This window comes from Heptranchias perlo, chromosome 27 (genome assembly GCF_035084215.1).
Source record: "Heptranchias perlo isolate sHepPer1 chromosome 27, sHepPer1.hap1, whole genome shotgun sequence".
NCBI lineage: Eukaryota > Metazoa > Chordata > Chondrichthyes > Hexanchiformes > Hexanchidae > Heptranchias > Heptranchias perlo.
The window spans coordinates 12,144,187-12,163,428 of NC_090351.1; the positions used below are offsets into that span (position 1 = coordinate 12,144,187).

At 41.3% G+C, this 19,242-nt stretch overlaps 1 protein-coding gene across 4 annotated transcripts in view; it reads right to left on the reverse strand.

Moving 5' to 3' along the window:
* ilrun (inflammation and lipid regulator with UBA-like and NBR1-like domains) overlaps positions 1 to 19,242 on the reverse strand; it is a 73,475-nt gene that overhangs the window by 53,511 nt on the left and 722 nt on the right. For 3 of the 4 annotated variants that reach the window (XR_010968348.1, XM_068007338.1, XM_068007339.1), the window contains exon 2: positions 3,268 to 3,422. Coding sequence is in view for 3 of the 4 variants with exons in the window: in XM_068007338.1 (XP_067863439.1) it covers positions 3,268 to 3,422 (155 nt within the window). In the remaining variant the exon portion in view is untranslated. Of the gene's footprint in view, positions 1 to 3,267; positions 3,423 to 19,174; positions 19,240 to 19,242 lie in introns of those variants that run through there. The other variant, XM_068007341.1, reaches the window with a different exon arrangement.

The following is a 19,242-nucleotide window of genomic DNA, read 5'->3' on the forward strand; positions in this document are numbered from 1 at the left end:
CTGTGGCCTCTTGTGCACCCCCCTCCTTTCCCCCAACCATTGGCGGCCGTGCCTTCAGCTGCGTAGGCCCTCTGATCATGGTATTCCCTCTCTAAACCTCCATTTTCATCTCCTCCTTTAAGGCCCATCTTAAAACCCACCAATATGACCAAGCTTTCAGTCACCCCTCCTAATATCTCTTTTCACTCAGGGTCCATTTTTATCTGACTACATTTCTGTGAAGTGCATTGGGGCGTTTTTCAGCATTAAAGGCGCTATATAAATGCAAGTTGTTGTAGTATGAGTATTGTGTTGCTTTGTCAACTGCCAAAACATTCTAATCCTCAGAAAGCTTGGGATAGGCCCCAAGACTACATGGAAATACAAGACTAGGCATAGATTTTGTGACCTTTTAGATGGTATTACCAAACCAATGCTAAACAGTGTGCCCATTTGTGCACAGTATTTCCAACACTCTGCTGACAGAAAGGGTTAAAACTGGAGTCCATGGGGCGTACGGTATATTCTGCGTGCAAGTCTGAGTTGCTCCGTAGCTTCCTGTTTCCATGCTTCTCACCGCCCGCCCCTCACTTATTTGTCAGCATAGGTCTTGTCTGCAAAATCTTTCACCTGTGTAATTGTAATCCAGATGATGCAGCACCTTCAGAACATGCGTAAGAAGGTCTGAAATTCACACAAGATATCCCCCTATTCTGGCACAACAATGAGACCTCAGAAGCATTCACAGGATAGATTCAGATTTCAGGCACAAAAATAGGATCATCAATATGGGCCTGATCATCCAAGCCCACCAAATGATTTCTTGTGAACAGTCAATTAATTCCATCTTATATATGCTCTGCTCAGTTTGGTTTCTGCCAGGACCACTCGGTTCCAGATCTCATTACAGCCTTGGTCCAAAAATGGACAAAAGAGCTGAATTCCAGAGGCAAGGTCAGAGTGACTGCCCTTGACATCAAGGCAGCATTTGACCGAGTGTGGCACCAAGGAGCCCTAGTAAAATTGAAGTCAATGGGAATCAGGGGGAAAACTCTCCAGTGGCTGCAGTCATACCTAGCACAAAGGAAGATGGTAGTGGTTGTTGGAGGCCAATCATCTCAGCCCCAGGGCATTGCTCCAGGAGTTCCTCAGGGCAGTGTCCTAGGCCCAACCATCTTCAGCTGCTTCATCAATGACCTTCCCTCCATCATAAGGTCAGAAATGGGGATGTTCGCTGATGATTGCACAGTGGTCAGTTCCGTTCGCAACCCCTCAGGTAATGAAGCAGTCCGTGCCCGCATGCAGCAAGTCCTGGACAACATCCAGGCTTGGGCTGATAAGTGGCAAGTAACATTCGCGACAGACAAGTGCCAGGCAATGACCATCTCCAACAAGAGAGTCGAACCACCTCCCCATAACATTCAACGGCATTACCATCGCCGAATCCCCCGCCATCAACATCCTGGGGGTCACCATTGAACAGAAACTTAACTGGACAAGCCACATAAATACTGTGGCTATAAGAGCAGGTCAGAGGCTGGAGCGAGTGACTCACCTCCTGACTCCCCAAAGCCTTTCCACCATCTACAAGGCACAAGTCAGGAGTGTGATAGAATATTCTCCACTTGCCTGGATGAGTGCAGCTCCAACAACACTCAAGAAGCTCGACACTATCCAGGTCAAAGCAGCCAGTTTGATTGGCACCCCATCCACCAACGCCACACTGTGGCTGCAGTATGTACCATCTACAGGATGCACTGCAGCAACTCACCAAGGCTTCTTCGACAGCACCTCCCAAACCCGTGACCTCTACCACCTAGAAGGACAAGTGCAGCAGGCACATGGGAACAACACCACCTGCACTTCCCCTCCAAATCACACACCATCCTGACTTGGAAATATATCACCGTTCCTTCATAGTCACTGGGTCAAAATCTGGGAACTCCCTACCTAACAGCACTGTGGGAGAACCTTCACCACACGGACTGCAGCGGTTCAAGAAGGCGGCTCACCACCACCTTCTCAAGGGCAATTAGGGATGGGCAATAAATGCTGGCCTTGCCAGCGATGCCCACATCCCATGAACGAATAAAAAAAAAGTCAAACCTTTTTCACTACTTTCAAACTGAGCTTTTATGACCAGTTGTGTGCCACAAAATTCAATTCAAACCAATTTCTTTAGAATTGTGCTTCCACAAATAAAAATAATTTGAAGTATCAGGTTTGATACTTAGGGTCTATGATCAATTGCTAACATGCAACCATCCTTATCCGCAGTCCTAAGTACCCTCTAAATTTTAACCACCTCACATTCTAGAACCAATGTGAAGTAGAAAAATACCATAAATCCACTTCACATCTCTAATTGATCTTTCTCCTTTTTAAATATTCCAGGACAGCTTGGGCTAGAGATACAGCTAATTTCTGAACCAACAAACTGTACAAGCATGACACGATTTCAGATCCCTAATACTCAGTGATTCACATATCAGTTAAGTGATTTTGAGGAAAAGTGGGACATATTGATGGCCTGAGCTCCCTACAAAAAAGTAAAGAACATCTGGCACAACATAATCCTGCCCCACAATACCCGACTCTAAAACGGTCTCCTAATGGATAGTGACAAACAAATAGGCTTTGAAAACAGGTCCCTTGCTAGGGGAATGTTACATCAGTGATCTTAAAGCAAACGACCAAAAAGGGAAAGGGAAAAACCACACAGCTGACTGCAAATGGTACTGTATTCATTTCTGACAAAAGCTGTACCTAGGATAGAAAAGTCTATGCAGAATATGTTAGAATGTTTACGAGTTTTACAGTAAGCAAATCTCCCATGGCATTGCTCACAGTAATTCAGATGATATGCTTCTTATAACAGGAATTTTTAAAGAAATATTTATATTATTTATTGTTTTAGTTGGTGCTACAGCAGATTACCTTCACTAGCTTAAGTCACACAGTGTCCTTGATCTGTGGATTCCCAAGAGATTTGTAGGATAGGTTCAATGCTGTAATTTGTAGAAGTTTTCTTAATGTAAATGTAAGTTCACATTTATCGAATCCTGGAGTCTTGTCTGTAGTTTCTTCCCCTCTTCCCCAAAAGAAAAAAGCCTTAGTGATCAACATCACAACACAAGACATGCATGCAATAACTAATGAAATGCGATGGCCTAGATGGATATCCTTCCATTTGTCCTTGGTTCTATATGGTAAGCATCAATACGCTTGCATGTTTGCTGGTTTTACAGCAATGCTCAACCCTTCCAAAGCTCGCACTCTAGCAATTACCTGTGTTCTGTATCCTCCATGTTTTGGTGAACTGGGTGTCAGGTGGAACGGACTCCCCCTCTCCTATTGTAACATCTTCTACAAATGACATAGAAGGTGCGTTTATATTTGGACTCTCAAAGTCATAGTAAGCACCAATGGCAGCCTGCAAATTCCTGAAAAACAAAAAAAAAATCAATTATCTGAAATAGACAAATATTTAAAGTTTTTTTGAAGCAACATACTGGACGACCTGCATACAAGTATCCAGAAAACTGAATTCAAAAAGTATTACTGGAAAAAAAGTTTGTCTATGGAACAAGGACAAGAACTTTATTTTACTTGTAACAAAGAACAGATAGCACACAAACAGACAACAAAACAAAGCATAAAATACAAAAACAATAATATCCATTTATATATTGCATTTAATATAGAAAAATCCCCCATGACATTTCAGTGAGCAGGTGTAAGCCTTTCTGAGAGGGTTAGGATAGGTGACTGAATGTTTGGTAGAAGAGATGTATTTTGAGTAGGCTTTTATGGAGGGTGGAGATCGGGACTCCAGCAAGTAAGAAATTGGAAAAGTCGGGTCTAGAGATGATAAAGGTATGCATAAGGGTTTTGGCAGTAGCGGGAATAAGACAGGGGCAGAGGTGGAGGTAAACAGTCTTGGTAGTGGATATGAGGTTTGAAGCTCAGCTCTGGGTTTACCTGGACTTCAAGGATGCGAGCAGTCTGGTTCAACATGAGCAACCAGCCAGGGAAGGTGATGGAATCAATGGCTTCGACCAACCTGATTTTCAATTGTAGGAAATCCTGGCTCACCCACAACATAATAACATAGGAAGAGGAGAAGGCCATTCAGCCCCTCAAGCCTGTTTCACCATTCAATTTGATCATGGATGATCTATACCTCAAGTCCATTTACCTGCCTTTGATCCATATCCCTTGATAACCGTACCTTATAAAAATGTCAATCTTAGTCTTGAAAATCTCAATTAACCCAGCATTTGCAGCTTTTGGGGGGAGAGAATTCCATATTTTCATTACCCTTTGAGTGAAAAAGGGCTTTCTGATTTCACTCCTGAATGACCTAAATCTAATTTTAAGATTGTGCCCCCTTGGCCTGGATTCCGAGAGGTGTTAGCTACTCTTTCGTGTCATTTTAAACACCTCAATTAGATCACCCCTCAACCTTCTAAACTCAAGGGAATACAAGCCAAGTTCATACAAGCTGTCCTCATAATTTAACCCTGTATAATTCTGGTAAATCTTTGCTGTACCCCCTCTAAGACCAGTCCTGAGGTGCTGTGCAATGCCCAAAACTGAACTCTGTAATCCAGATGGAGTATGACCCGGCTCTGTACAACTGAATCATAACTTCTTTCCCTTTGTTTCCACTCCCCATGAGATAAAGGCCAACATTCCACCAGTCATTTTAATTACTTTCTGTCCCTGTGCACTAGCCTTTAGTAGTGTGTGTGCCTGGACACACAAATCCCTTTGCTCCTCCATAGTCCCGATTCACTCGCCATTAAGAACATATTCCGATTTGTCTTTCTTGGATCCAAAGTGGATGACCTCACACTTCCCCATCTGCCCACTCACTTAAACCATGTCCCTTCATAACTTTCTGCTCCCATCTACACAACTTACTGAGCTCCTAATTTAATGTCACCTGCAAACTTGGATGTGCAACTCTTTATTCCTTCAACCAAGTCATTGACATATATGGTGAAAAGTTGAGGTCCCAATACAGATCCCTGAGGAACACATTCCACCAATTGACGTACATTCCCTTTGTCCTGACCCTCTGTCTCCCATTTCCCAACAAATAATCAATTTGCAGGCAGTCTGACAGCATAGACATGGTTGTGGGGTCAAGGGCAGGGGTGGAGAATTACAGCTGAGTGTCTTCAGCAATATGGGAGCTCACCCTCTGAAAACAGATATTGGAGGGACAGCATATAGATGAGGAAGAGGAGGGAACCTAGAATGGATCCTTGGGGAACTCTGAAAGTGGCCATCCAGAAACTGGAAATGTGGGACTGGTTGGAGTGGACAATATTGAAGCAAGGTGTCATATAGTGGCAGCAAGAGTTCCCAAACATGGCCACGCTTTCAGGAAGCCACCAAATGAAGCCTAGGCTCTAGGGAAAGGGTAAAAAGCAATTCAACATTCAAATTTGCACAAGAGTAACAAAGGCGAGGGAGTACTTTTGGGAGAGCCCGTCTTATCTTTCCTCTTTAAAATGTCTAAGTGAGCCACTTTCATTATTCTGTAATTTGTTCTAGATTTTATAGAAGTGTAGCGGAAAGACTAAGCAGCACACAAAGAGCCAAAGACTATTATACTGTATGTAATTATTGCATTTATTCATCCTCTATTTACTTTTCTCCTGCAACTATGTTTCAGTTTTTCCTCCCTCTGTTCCTCAAAAAGTTGATTCCTTCCTGAGGCCAACAGACATAGACACAGGTCACCCTTTAGTATCACACCCAACTGGCCACTCTTTGTGCATATGGCTTGACGGTAAATGTCAGGTAGCTATTCCATCACAGCCACAACCGATCCTGTCCTCACCAGGCCAACGTATATCACTGAATTATGACCAGAAGCTAGAGCTTGTATTATTTTCCATCTGTCTCTCCCCCCTTAATTCGGGGAATGTTGAGGCCAATTTTAGGGCCTCTATCATAACTCCACCCCTCAGCTGGGATCAAAAATGCAGCATAGACCAGGGATCAAACCTTGGACCTTCCTGATCTGTATGGCTCAGCTAATGACTAAATAGACACTAAGTGATTGGGGAGCCTTGGATCAGCTATTTAAACAGAAACAAATGACAATCAAACTAAACATTTACACCGCTATTTTTCCTTTTTTAATTAGACTGGGAAAGGTGGTACCAGGTCCGCCAGTGTCACCGGACAAAATCAATTCCACATGTGCCCCCTTTTAAAAGGGCACCACTAAAAATTATCTAACCAGGTCTAATCAAACTAAAAGATATAATGAAATACTGATTTAAGTTAAATCGCTGTCAATTATGCAATGAACATCCTGCAATGCCCACCTACCACAGAAGGTCTCGAGTGAACCAGCAGACACCGCAAGTTCCCTCTCCAGGACCGCCTGGGCGCAAACAAGACTGCAGCAGAGAGGCAGGCAGCCAGATCAACCCTCCCCGCAGGATCGTGCTCACCCTGGACCTGTGAATGGCTGTCTTTGCCAGGCCCGGAAGCAGAGCCTCGAGAAGGTCCTCTGGCCAGCCCACCCCCTCTCTACCAGGTGGCCAAAGATCAGAAATGTGGGGCTGAAGTTAAATCAAATTGAGCAGCAGCCTATTTAAATATTAAAATAGAGGCTGCAACCTCTCACACCCCACATACACGTTTAACACAGTTCCCTTCAAGCTACAGGAGTTACACACTGATAACTGATAAGCTGATGTCTGTGAAGTGGCTCAGCACCATGTTTGACACCACTGCTCTGTGCAACATCCCACCCCAGATCCCCAACGGTGCAGGGAAAGATCCCTGCACAGAGAGCCTTCCATTAGGAACCCACCTCCGCCAGATGGCAAGTCGGGAAGTGTCCGGGCGGAAGACAAGAGCAAGAAAGTGGAAAATGTACACGAGCAGTCCGTAGAGGAAATAGCTCCATGCAGAATGGACTATTTTGGAGGATTATCAAATCTGAAACATTTTCTTTTCCAGATTATGTAGCTAGTGAATCATTTCTTGAAAGCTAAGACTGTCCTAATTATTCCTAGAATGTGTACCCCAATGTGAAATTATTCTATGTACAGCAATCCAACTTTAACAAGTGTGACAATAAACTTGTGCATTCATAATATGGGCATGAAGATAAACTGATAAGATAAACACTGCCCATAAACTCATGGATTCCTTAACAGCAACATAAAATATCAGAAGCCAACATTCTTCTTCTGTTCCTCCTTGTGCATTTCTGCTTATTTTTGGAAGATATAAAGATTATCAACACTGCAGACTGCAATTAATTTTTCCTTCAGGCCCATTTAAAAGGAAATGCTATCCTTGTAAGTCGCATCTTAAAAGCATTTGACATCTTACCTGGTCTCTGGATTTAACAGTTTAAAGATCCCTAATAAAAGTGATAATTTTCTATTGCTGGTCTAATGCTCCACTAACTGGACAGATGTACCATCTCCCAAATTAACTGGAAGAAGATGCAACAATGAGCTTCTCGATCAGTCACTATACTACATCCTACCTGGGAAACCAGGTTGGGCTGCAGATGGCCTGAAAGCTGCCATCTGCTCAATCCACCCATATTTAAACTGACAGCACTGCTGGTGCAGCAGGAGGGCAGCTCCGTTTGTTTTGATTAAACATTTTTAATTAGAAGAAAGCTAATTTTGCCTATTCATTGAACACCAAATTCTAAAAATTTTTAGTATATTTTATAAAGTAAAATTCAAATAATGTAGTTGGTTGTGAGCAGATCACAGTAGGTACAGCACAGGAGGAGGCCATTCGGCCCATCGTGCTTGTGCCGGCTCTTTGCAAGAGCTATCCATTTAGTCCCATTCCCCTGCTCTTTCCCCGTAGCCCTATAAGTTTTTCCCCTTCAAGTATTTATCCAATTCCCTTAGGTAAGTTACTATTGAATCTGTTTCCACCACCCTTTCAGGCAGTGCATTCCAGATCATAACAACTCGCTGCGTAAAAAAATGTTTCCTCATGTCGCCTCCGGCTCTTTTCCCAATCACCTTAAATCTATGTCCTCTGGTTGCCAACCCTTCTGCCACTGGAAATAGTTTCTCCTTATTTACCCTGTCAAAGCCTTCATGATTGGTGATCACATGGTGTTCACAATCACATGGCACACTAAAATTTAACTGCTGTCTCAAAGGATGCCCAAATTCTACAACATTAGTCTGCATGTCATCTTCAAAATCACATTGCTCCTCTCTATGTACCAACCACCTTGATAAGGGTGCAGGATTCGGATTTTTTTTGGGTTTGCAAAATTATTCAATTCAGTTTCTTCAAGCATATCCATCACCAACAGCAAATATCGTAATAGTTATCTTTGGATCTAGTGAAATTGTGCAGCTTGTCATTTTGATTATTCCCCTTTTATCTCTACACAGAACACCCCACTATCCAAGACCATACAGCTCAGATGATGGTTGACAAGAGCTAAGTTTCAAGGGACCCCCGAACTTAACCAACTAAAACTGCACAGCATACCAGCACGAAGCATTGGAATGCTTTTTGCTGAATGTCCAACCGTGAGCACCCTACCAGCTAAGGCTCAATGGGTAACTCGTACACGAGAAGAACAGCCAAAATTTCCATGGATTCACTGCACTAGCAGGAGCTGCTAATACTGGTGCTCATGATGTCCGACAATAGGGTTCATCTTATTCAAGACTTTAAAATGGCATGTGTCATAACCAGGAATTCAAAGTCAAAGTTTTAAAATCCCTAATTAAAAATAAGAATTCTATAGTTTAAAGACTTTTGCAGCTCAAACCTTTTAAAATACCTCCACAATTTATGCATGCACCAAGACACATTTCCAAAGCATCAGTGAGCCAGGAGTTGGAATGGTTGAATTTCAGCTGCTGAATCGCATATTTTGTGGTCCGGTCTCAAGTTTCTCTCGGTTCTATAATGAGCTGACTGCTAGGATGTGACCAACAGCATTCCATCAGCCATCCTCCCTTTAATGCTTACTGTTCAAAATAAGCTCCTATTCCTTGAATATAGTGTACTAGATTTGAGGTATAATTTTGCATGTACAATACTGCTGCCATAAATGTCCCCAATTAGGACAGTTTTACAAAGAAGCTAGAAAGAAATAAATCTTCTGATTACCATGCTAACTTTCAACACACTGGAAGGACTAGTTTCTTTTAACGAAAATAATCAACTGCACAAACTTTAAATCATCTTTGTGTGATACTTACTATCTGTCGCTTTACCTCCTCGAATCCATTTACTACCAAGTGCAATCTCCCACACTGGATTTAGTTATGGTTAAAGTTACCACTAGTTCTAACTGTGTATTGTAGAGTTAATATGAAGGTACTTGAAAAAGTATGACCACACTTTCAAAGATTCAGTACCTGAAACTGAAGTGGTGACAGCACAGCAACTCATGAATTTGAGATCTCCCTTACATCCCATGTCATGCACAATTCCTCAACTCAGGAGGCAGACAGGTGATCTCACTGTGAAATCTTTTCCAAAACTATTTTCCGAGTCAGCATCCAGCACACAATTTGGTAAATTATTGGAGTGCAAGTTTGCCTTTGTGTAACAAAAATGCCTCAGCCTTTGCTCTGCACCCTGCTGTAGTGGTCCAGCCAAGATCAAGATCTCAGGTATGCAGAAAAATCAGACATAACTCATGCAATCCACGCCTTCATCCAATGTGCTGTTGTCATTGGACCTTTAAACAGAGTAATTTTAGAATACATTTGTTAAAAGCTTCATTTGCACAAAAGTTTGTTCCGTCATCTTTAGCACAATTCTGAAATGAACCGTATCAATAAATGATCCAAATTTTGATCCAGTCCGAGATTGGTAAGTCTCCCATCAGCAGTAATATACAAACACAGAGCTCAACAAGCACACACGCCAGAACACTCGTGTTGTTTAAAGTACAGAGCAGCATTGCACTTTACTCTATGGTACAAATTCCAGTGAATACTTGGCTCAGATATAATGTAACAATTTGGAGGTATTTAATTGTCCTCATGCTAAAAACGCTGGTAATCAGACACAGTGATATTTCGAAGTACATTCAACTACTTTTATTGGATGATTTCCCCTCCATTCCAAATATGTCCAAAATTTTCGGGAGGAGGGGGGGGGCGGCGGCCGCCAAGAGAATGCAAGCTGATCACTTTGAGCTATGATATGACTTTCAATCAACAACGCAAATGCTTTTAAGAACTTACATGACATCTATTAATTTAAAAAAACAACTCATTTTACCCCTCGAAATCATCCTCAATTCAGTACATCCAAAACTGCTGCCCAAATCCTAACTCGCACCAAGTCCCATTCACCCATCACCTCTGTGCTCACTGACCTACACTGGCTCCCTGTGCAGCAAGGTCTCAAATTTAAAATTCTCATGTGTTCAAATCCCTTTTTATGGCCTCGCCCCTCCATCCTCCAAGATCTCTGCGTTCCTCCAATTCTGGCCTCTTGTATATCACCGATTTCCATCGCCCTACAATTGGCAGAGGTGCCTTCAACTGTAAAGGCCTTAAGCTCTGGAATTCCTTCCCTAAACCACTACACATCTCTCTCCTCTAAGACATTCCTTAAAACCTACCTCTTGGACCAAGCTTTTGGTCACCTGTCCTGATATCTCCTTAAGTGGCTCAGTGTCAAATTTTGTCTGATAATGCTCCTGGGGATGTTTTGCTACATTAAAGATGCTACATAAATGCAAGTTGTTGTTGTTATGGTTAAATTTGTCTCTGGTGTTGCCAAGACAATAATGGTTCTTGAGCTCTGCATCATTTGAATTAAAAATATAAATGCAAGCTGTTGTTGAAATACGTGGAGCAGTAATCCACCCTTTCCGCAAAATACTGTTTAAAAATCAGAAAAATTACCTAATTATGTGATCAAAACTGAGAAAATGCTTCCTACAAAATTTGATAACTGTATCATCATACTGGGGGCATTCAGGAAGGCCAAGTTTGCAACCACTGGTCATAAATCACTCAATTCACACTAAACCTATCAATACCACCATTGCATAATTCTGATTCTAAGCTTCACATTTCAATAAGCATTAGATCTACAAGTTAACTTACTGAATCATTATATTTTTAGAATATTAAATAATCCAATATAGATTATTGTCTATGGTGATCAAAACCCATCTCCACTCACTCCTGAAGCAACTTGTGGTTTAAGGTTAAGTGGTCACTTAACAGGCTCCCATTCTGTACGACTACTGTCTATTTGCGGGGGTGGGGGGGTGGGGGGAGATGAAAGAACAGAGAAAGGATCTAATAACATTTATGATAGCTGAACTACCACAGAATGCACTAACAGCACCTTAATTTTAACAGCCCAAAGTCATCTATTGACATTCATGGCCTCACTCGCTCTTCTGATATAAAATGGAATTCCCACAGTTCTTCCATTGCTGAAGTTGTCTCAATTTTTCCTTTGTGCCACATTTGTTTTCCATTGAACAGCTCTTGATTCTATATAAAGCCGAAGTTTGGCTAAGACTTCAATACTCCAACCACTCCACCAATCCCACCCCCCAACAGATTTAGGGAAGCTCCCCAATTCCTGGGTATGATCTAAGAAAAAGTTGTTTGTTTAATAAGCATTCTTTTATTGTGACAATTTTCAAATTTCATACCTATATCTCTTCCAACCCCCTTCCTCCCTCTCATCATCACAATCTTTATTTTGATCAATACAACTTTGATTATTTCTCTCTGAACTCTCGTTCTCTTAAGCTTCAAATAAGCCATCCTACACACACATCCTCCTCATGTTGAAATCAAGACTCTCTGCATTGTTTCTTACTCTCTCCTTGAACTTACTGACCTGTTTCAAAGAAATTATTGGTCAGAAGAGCATATGTAGCCCACTAAATGGGATGATTCAGTGTTCTTTGCTATTGTCTGTGTTACGACAAGTGTTACAAAAAAGGTTAGAATTTACTGTAAATATCTGTTCATTTACATATAATTGTAAAATAAATCAGCTTCTGTGGTTTATAATGGCCTTGTTGCGCTGGAGTTTTGGAGCCAGTTCACATAACAAGAGGTTTTCATCGTTACAACTCCAGGTCTTGCTATCATATGACAAGACATTGGACAGTTAAGGTAAACTTCCAATCAAAAGAAATGCAGGATCCGCTTATGGTAGTGACATTGAACGCGAAAGAATATCTACAAAATTTGTAACCGAGGTCTTCCACAAGGAACTGTAATCTGGTACATTTTTGAATATAACCTCAGATGCTTTTGAAGAATTCAAACATCTTTTATTTACATCCAATTATCTTCAGTTAATGTTTCTTTAAACAGCAAATATTGATGTCAGGTCCTCAACACTTATTATGGAGATATTAGATCAATGAAGTAAAATTAAGATCGATCAACTACAAAAGTTAATTCCAGCTCATCAGTTTCATCTTCAATAACCTAAGTCACCATGACATCAACAGCACTGTACAAACCAACATTCAAAAAGCATGCATGTGCTCGCCTGATAGCTCAATGAGTTTATCGAGTGAATAGCTGAACGATACAAACCAGGAAGATCCCAGATTCAATCCCTGAGCTCAGCTGGGACAGCAGTAGGAATGCTCCAACCAGCTTCAGCACTCCTTTATTTGGAGGGGGGGAAAAAGGAAAACAGCTATGACACTCACTCCCAATCAATTATGCAGCAACCCCTGCTGAAAGTGCATAATCCCATCCTGCATTCAAAAATCTCAAACCTCTCTTCAAAAGGTCCTTTCAACCCCTGCAATCCCCACTCTAACCTATTTTCACAGAGGGTTAGGATTTGGAATGCACTACCTGAAAGAGTGATGGAAGTAGATTCCATAGGAACTTTCAAAAGGCAATTGGACGTGTGCTCGAAGAGGACTAATTTGCAGGGTTATGGGAAAAAGCTGGGAAATGGGTCTAAATTTGACACTCTTTCAAGGAGCTGGCACAGGCACGATGGGCCGAATGGCCTCCTTATGTGCTGTAAGATTCTATATATGAGACTGCATCCTAATTGCTGGATAGCCCTTCACCCTAGGGCAAGGGTAGCAGGTAAGCAGGTTGTGAGCAAGGGGACAAAGCCTATTGTTTTAATCAAAGACTGTAGTTATACTCCAGTCATCCCAGACTGGTATCTGCCACCTATGGTATGCAGTTGACAGACCGTTGTTATATTGACTGGCACTGAGGTGCAGAGACAGCGAAGATCTGCACATGTGTGCTTCGACATATGCGCAGAGCTCTGTCCCCCAGCAGCTCGTTTTTAATTTTGAGAACACAGAGGAGAGCATTAGCTTTGTCGTAACGTTGAAGATTCATTGCAAAAGTTTTTTTAAAATTCAGGGATTTCTAAAATGCAAGTTATATCGTAGCTTGTGTGAACTCAGACCAACGTGAGATGACTGTGCGTTGGGGTTTCCACATTACATTGAATATACAGCACCGAAATGGGCCATTCGACCCAACCATTCCATGCCAATTTTTATGCTCCACATGAGCCTCCTCCCACACCTCTTCATCTAACCCAAAAGCATAACCTTCTATTCCTTTCTCCCTCGTGTGTTTATCTAGCTTCCCCTTAAATGCTTCACTTAGCCTAGTGAACGCAGGGGTCAGAGTGAGACCTGACAGCGCAGCTATACTGCTTTTGGCATCATTGTACTGCTGAAACTGGTTTGCATTGACACAAAAGTAGTATTACTGCTTCAAAATTCAACCAAATTGGCAGTTTGCTCTTAAATGCAGTCTAATGCTAATGAGCTGTTGCAAAGTTATCAAAAACATATGGAAGCCCTATTTTGTTTCCTTTCCTGTTTTTCTCTTAGTTCAGAATGCTAAGGCCAGTTGTAGAGCCCTGCTGCCATCTTGGCTGAGATTAGCTAACTTGGCACAGGCTGGGGATCGAACCTGGGACCTTAATGATTTTGTATGGCTCAGTTCCACATTGGGTAATGTGTTTACAAACGAGCTACTAGCAGATTAATAAAAATGTTTTTGTATGTTAACAAGCAGAATTTTCCTCCTTTTTTGTTATGGGGTGAGATGCCTGTTTAACGCAGTTGAGGGTTTGGTATTATATGTACTTGTGATTCCGTGTTGCACCAGACCATCTGTTGAATTTAAATTTGCTTTGGATGATCTAATTCAATCAGTAGTGCCATCGGAATAAATTTAACATATGATTTTCCTACCTTAAAGGTACTTATGAATGATTGCTTTTTCTACCTGGCTCTTCTGCTGGAAAGATCACTACCAATAAATGTAAATAAACACACACTACCACTAGTACATTTGGTAGTATTCCAGTCGTAGCTGAGCTCCCAAATCCTTTTGTATGTTTTCCATTTCCAAAACAATAGAATAGGAAAAGGATGTTAATTGTGTTTAGCCATCTTATTCCAACAGACTGTGTATGTTTGGGCTACTGTGGAATGCCCCAAACATCTTGTGTCCTAGTCATACATAGATTTCACCTTAAACCCAGCACTTTCCTAACATCTCCTGCCCAATTGTTTTATATTTTAGTACAAAGTTATCTCCTCGCCATCTTGAGCTTTTCAAAGATAATAATATAGTTCCTCAGAACTAGTGCAAGGTGAGTTGGGCACAAGGCTTCAATGTGAGCCTAGAAATTAAACTATTTATATATGCCCTGAAATCCATGGAGTAAGTGGTTAGGGGGGGGGGGGGAGGGGGGAAGTCTTACCATCAAACTTTTTTTTTTAAAATGAAGCCATCATTATGCATGGTATCATTTGATTTACATGTGTATGCTTTTTTTTTGCTATATCTCTCCTCCATTCCCCTCTAGGTGTTAGCTCCTTGCTAGGGTATGGTTCCACTCGTGCCGTGTGCCCTCTGGTATCTTGCAAGAGTGGCTTGGTTATTGATAACTGAGCCTTGACCGTAAGTGTGCCAGGCGATTTGACTGTGGGTGGAGGAGGTAGGGAGCAATTGAAATCACCGTGTAGCCATATTTGGCTTTCTCTAATCACCCCACACAATTCCAAAAGCAACTTGGATTTCAAAAGCTCTTCATGTAGAAGAAAATGTCTTGAAGTGGTTTACATTGAGAAGGTGAAACAGTGGGTGCCGACACAAGCTACGATATAACTTGCATTTTAGAAATCCCTGAATTTTTAAAAAACTTTTGCAATGAATCTTCAACGTTACGACAAAGCTAATGCTCTCCTCTGTGTTCTCAAAATTAAAAACGAGCTGCTGGGGGACAGAGCTCTGCGCATATGTCGAAGCACACATGTACAGATCTTCGCTGTCTCTGCACCTCAGTGCCAGTCAATATAACAACGGTCTGTCAACTGCATACCATAGGTGGCAGATACCAGTCTGGGATGACTGGAGTATAACTACAGTCTTTGATTAAAACAATAGGCTTTGTCCCCTTGCTCACAACCTGCTTACCTGCTACCCTTGCCCTAGGGTGAAGGGCTATCCAGCAATTAGGATGCAGTCTCATATATAGAATCTTACAGCACATAAGGAGGCCATTCGGCCCATCGTGCCTGTGCCAGCTCCTTGAAAGAGTGTCAAATTTAGACCCATTTCCCAGCTTTTTCCCATAACCCTGCAAATTAGTCCTCTTCGAGCACACGTCCAATTGCCTTTTGAAAGTTCCTATGGAATCTACTTCCATCACTCTTTCAGGTAGTGCATTCCAAATCCTAACCCTCTGAAAAAATGTCTCCTAATTTCCCCTCTAGTTCTTTTGCCAATTATTTGAAATCTGTGACCTCTGGTTACTGACCCACTTGTCAGAGGGAACAGTTTCTCCCTACTTGCTCTCTCAAAACCCCTCATAATTTTGAATAACTCTATTAGGTCTCCCTTAATCATCTCTGCTGCAAGGAGAACAATTGCAGCTTCTCCAATCTCTCCACATAACTGAAGTCCCTCATCCCTGGTATCATCCTGCTAAACCTACTCTGTGACCCCTCCAAGGCCTTGACATCCTTCCTAAAGTGCAGTGCCCGAATTGTACACAATACTCCAGCTGAGCCCTAACCAGTGTTTTGTAAAGGTTTAGCATAACATCCTTGTTTTTGTATTAAATGCCCCTATTTACAAATTGAAGAGTAGTGACAATTTATAAAGTAACCATTTATGATGCAAGAAATTGCACAATTCTGCGTATTATACATTCAAATTAAAAGATGCTTAATTTCATTCAATGCCCAGTTTTAGTCATCCCACTTGAGAGGCAGATTACCAAAGTACCAAAGTGGCAGAGCATTTATTCTCACATGTAAGCAAGCTGCCCAGTTTACTCCCATGCTCACAACACCAGTCATCTGTCCAATTCATCAGTCAGCATCGTCATACCAGAGTTTACCTTTCCCTCTAACCCTGTGCAAAAGCCTAAGCTTCCCATTTTTTCAGATCTCAAATATTCACTTGTTGTCTAATTGGTTTTAAAGGGTGTGGGGGAAAAGGTGGAGTGGGACTACTCTTGCAATGGGCCAAATGGCTTCCTTCTAAACTGTGAAATTTTAGGATCAATCTTCACCGAGGCACTTATTTCATAGTGTGAAAAAATGCTGTGCTAGATCAGCTCAAAACAAGGAGGCTTGATGACTTGTGAAGACAAATGCCACACTGTGAGCAAGTTTTCACTCACGTTTAGAGATTTCCAACTGACATCTAAAGAAGTATTCACTGCCTCACAAAGTATTATTCTGTTTTGACCTCCTCACCTCAGCTTTTGATAAGACAGTCATTTCAGTGACTGTCCATTTGGTGTTTGTTCCTTCCCACAGTACTACGCACGAGACTCACTCATCCATGCAAAAGAAAACAGGAGCTGGATTGGTGCTGAAAAGCAGCACAAGTCCTTGGAAAGAACTTGCATTTATATAGCGCCTTTCATGACCTCAGGACGTCCCAAAGCACTTGATAGCCAACTTTCGAAGTGTAGTCACTGTTGTAACGTAGGAAATTCAACAACCAATTTGCACACAGTAAGATCCCACAAACAATGTGGTAATGACCAGATAATCTGTTTTGGTAATGTTGGTTGAGGTATATATATTGGCCAGGTCACTGGGGAGAATGCACCTGCTCTTCTTCGAAATAGGTGGACATAAAAGCAGGGCACTGAGAGGGCAGACAGGGTTTCAGCTTAACGTCTCATCCGATAGACAGCCCTCCAACACTGCAGCTCTCCCTCAGTACTGCACTGAAGTGTCAACATAGATTTTGTTCTCGATTCTCTGCAGTGAGACTTGAACAACAAAGCCCACAACTCATATACAATCATTCTTCCTATCCATTCTCAGGTGGAGATATTTTAGCTGGTTTTGTTCTTGATCTTAGTTAATTCTCTGATTTAATAGCAGGGAAAGGTGATTTTTTTTTCTCCTCCCACCAACAATTTCAATTACACCATATTGGCACACAACAGGCTACAACTGGAGAAGGAAATTACTCGTCACATACAGCTATAGTGACATGTAGCAGTCAGATACTTCTATAAAGCAAAACATATTGATCTTTGGCCTGCTGACAACTAGGGTTGGTATAGCAGTGGAGTTAACTTCACATTATTGATCTATGATTAACTTGATACATATGGAGACTGGAAACGTGACATAAGTGTTTCTTCGGTGGGGGAAATGGGACATTATACAAAAAAACCTTACCACCGTCACTTTCAGAAACTTTACAATGCACATCATACTTTATGTAGTAAAAAAAATGACATCCCAGTAATAAACACAAGACATAGTATCAAAAAAAGTTGATTTTAAGTGCAAATAGAATGATGGCACAATCCTTGAAAGTGGAGACTATAGACACTTTTACCCTAATGAAGGCAGCCCAGGAAAGCAACATTAAACCTCTTTGCACCACACTCCCCAATTTATATTGTGACCTGCCACCACTGCTCCTGTTGGAGACTAATGTGTAAACTGGGAAACTGCAACCATACCCTCGTCATGATGTACTGTTGACATACCATTCAAGAAGGGTTTATTCTGAAAGGTTAACTTGATTCCATTTATTAAAAAATTTCAGCTTAGGACACTTGAAGTTGCGTGAGGGATAAAAATGTTCCTTCTGGTGTGATGTCTGACTACCTTAGGTGATGAGTCTAGGACTCAATTTCAGGATATTGATTGTACTGCTACAATTCCTGGTCCACTGCAACTACACCAATTCTTCAGTAATTGTCAACTATAAAACTTTGTGGAATTTCCAGTAATCCTTGGATTTTCCCAAATATTATTACACACCAGCACATATGGCTCATTTACTTTTGGGATAAGTGGGGAAGAGAGAAAGAAAACAGCCTTCACCAGAGTTCTGGCCAGCATTTATCGCTCAACCAATGCCACATATATTTTTAAAAACTGCCTATTATTTCAATGCTGTTCATGGAACCTTGTGTACAAGTTGGCTGCAGCATTTGCCTACATAACAGAAATTACAGAAAGTAATTTGTTAGCCGTGAAGCACTTTGGGATGTCTTAAAGACATAAAAGGCACGATCAACTGCAAGTTCTTTCTTTCTGATAAGGTAGCTATCACATTCTAATTTGTATAAAAATGTTGTATATGTGAAAATAAAATAGATTTGATTATATCATACAGAACATGAAAAGATTAAATGCGTTTAGGGCTTGTTTTGTGAAGCTCGTCAGAAAATACAGGTAACTAAAGACAAAGAGGATCAACTATGTCACATCTCATCCCCACGAAGATCCAAAACCTCACTGAAAAACTAGTGCTTCAAGGTTATAAACTGTACTCAATGTGTGTACGTGGACATGCAGCCTTCTATGTTAAGTATAAAACACCTCAAAGACTTTTGTCAAAAACAGTTCAGAATATGCAAAGTAAAGCAGATGAACATCCCCTTTAGTATGCGTAACAATTTTGGGGGGCAAAGGGAAGAAAATGAGGTTGACAAGTCGGTTTTTAATATTAATCTTACCTAAAACAGATTTCTAGAATTTATCTGCATTGAAAACTCAATAGAAATTAGTTGGAAATTCTTACTACAGTATCGTATTCAAATAAAACTTTGGAAGTACTGCAAACTACGTGGAACTTTCTAGAAGCCTACCGAAATCAAAACGTATGTTCATAACCTTCCATATTAACGTATTCAAGATAATAAAATACAGACAATTCCCAGCAACTCTTACCAACCACGAGTGTGCAATCAGAGATAAGTAATCTGTCTGAACACAACCCAGAAACAGTAAATAAATTG